We start from the raw sequence: 1,789 nt of genomic DNA on the forward strand, positions 1-1,789 counted from the left end.
GTCACGACAAATGACGTGCCGATGATGAACGACAAGGTGCCTAGCTGCTAACTAGCTGACCTTGCTAACGAGTGAGTGACGTGCTTTACTATCAGTTCCTACCTGCCATAGGGCCAAGGCATGTATTTCCAAGTGTAAGGTGACACATGCATGCTGCTGGGGTGTGTGCATGCGTGCGTACGTGTATAGTGTCGTAATACGACCTCTGACAGTCGGGTGTCGGCTTCCGCGAAGCCGGAAAAAGGGCGGGACCCCCGTACAGGCCGGTAACTAGCACGGCACGTGTGACAATTGATGGGTAGTGTCAACGCGGTGGGAGATGTGCTTTGTTGCAGCAGTGCTGATGGTGTGGGAGCTAAGCTTGCAACCAGCGGAATCATCAGCACCGCCTGCAGGTTCCACGCGAATCGCATCTATCCCGGGTGCATGCCGCATGGACAGTGCGGCAGACCGCAAGTCGGAATGCCCATGCCGGAATGCCCATGCGGGCAAATGGTAACGCAAGCTGGGTGAAATTCGGTGCTGTCCCCGAAGCTGTTTATCCCCGAAGCGCCAGCGGCCTCAGCAATCCGCCCCACAGCCGCGAGCTTCATCGCGGCACACCGCAAGTCTCCGGAGGCCCCGTGCATTGGCCAAAGTAAATGTACAAACAAGCAGCTTGTGTATTTCATAGAGAAATGAAAGCAAATTTGTTGGCCTGCTAGTGGCAAGTCGGATTGCCCATGCCGGCAAATGGTAACACAAGCTGGGTGTTCGAGTTATCATACGCCGTCATCTCAGAATTCCATTATGAGATACGCGGCAGCTTTCGGGATGGAATTTAGCGCGAGAGGCGTTGATGTGACTTTTGAGGTCGGTGAATGGAAACAGCTAAGCTTGTTTGTGCAAGACGCCCGGGGGGCCCTGACTCGAAGTGAGCCCCACCCTGGAGTTAGTTGGTACCGCTTTCATGTACTTCCTCAAACAAACTGCTTCTCTAGTACTGTGATGTTTTATTTGTTATATTCATGCAAACTGAACTGAACTTGCAAGGCGCCACCGCAGTTGCCGGTGCCATGAAAGCGCAACCGTCCCGGGACACAGCCTCAGGCCCAGAAATAGACTTATAGGGTTACAGAAAACATAGCTGTAAACGGAAATAAACAAACCATGGAGTTTGTCCTGGACCCGAGCCATCTGCTTGCATCGCGAAAACCACGCGTCGCGCGACGCAATGCTAGTAAAGTTTGCCATCGCCACAAAACAGCAAAGCAAAACACATGTTGGTAAAACAAACAACAACGGGGATAACGGCTCGCCGGTCAACACCCTCGCTCGCGGTTCAGTTTCTAAAAACACAAAGGGGCTAATGTCTCAACACAGCTACCAAACATACACACCGCTATATGACTACTCCACAATAACACAGTAGGAGTGCGCGCGCGCGGCGCCAGCGGGGGCACGCCTGCCGCCCGGGGCCCTGCCGATGACCGGCCCGCGAGGTCCTCCTCCACTGGGTGCATGTCCGCGGCAGAAGCAGTTGTTTCGCCACGCTTCAATCCTTCCATTGCCTTCATCAGGGCAGTCCAAAAGTGGAACGACAGCGCCGGCAGGCATCAGCAGAACGACGTCAGTGGGACCATCAGCACCCTGAATCTCTATGGAGACACCATGCTGTACAAGTATCAACAGCAGATAACAGCACCGGCGCGAGGGCCGGCTACGGTGGCAGCGATGGGGGCAGGAGCTACAACAGTTGTGGCGGCGGCCGCAGCAGCCTCGCCGCTGCCGCGTTACCCGGCCCCGCCAC

At 55.3% G+C, this 1,789-nt stretch overlaps 1 protein-coding gene across 1 annotated transcript in view; it reads left to right on the forward strand.

Annotated features, from left to right (window-relative positions):
- Positions 1 to 1,500: 1,500 nt before the first annotated feature.
- VOLCADRAFT_108728 (uncharacterized protein) overlaps positions 1,501 to 1,789 on the forward strand; it is a gene marked incomplete at its 5' end in the record, with an annotated part of 3,318 nt that continues 3,029 nt past the window's right edge. The window contains one exon of the mRNA XM_002959679.1: positions 1,501 to 1,704. Within this exon, the coding sequence (XP_002959725.1) occupies positions 1,501 to 1,704 (204 nt within the window). The remainder of the gene's footprint in view (positions 1,705 to 1,789) is intronic.

This window comes from Volvox carteri (assembly GCF_000143455.1).
Source record: "Volvox carteri f. nagariensis unplaced genomic scaffold VOLCAscaffold_540, whole genome shotgun sequence".
In the NCBI taxonomy this organism is placed as follows: Eukaryota; Viridiplantae; Chlorophyta; class Chlorophyceae; order Chlamydomonadales; family Volvocaceae; genus Volvox; species Volvox carteri.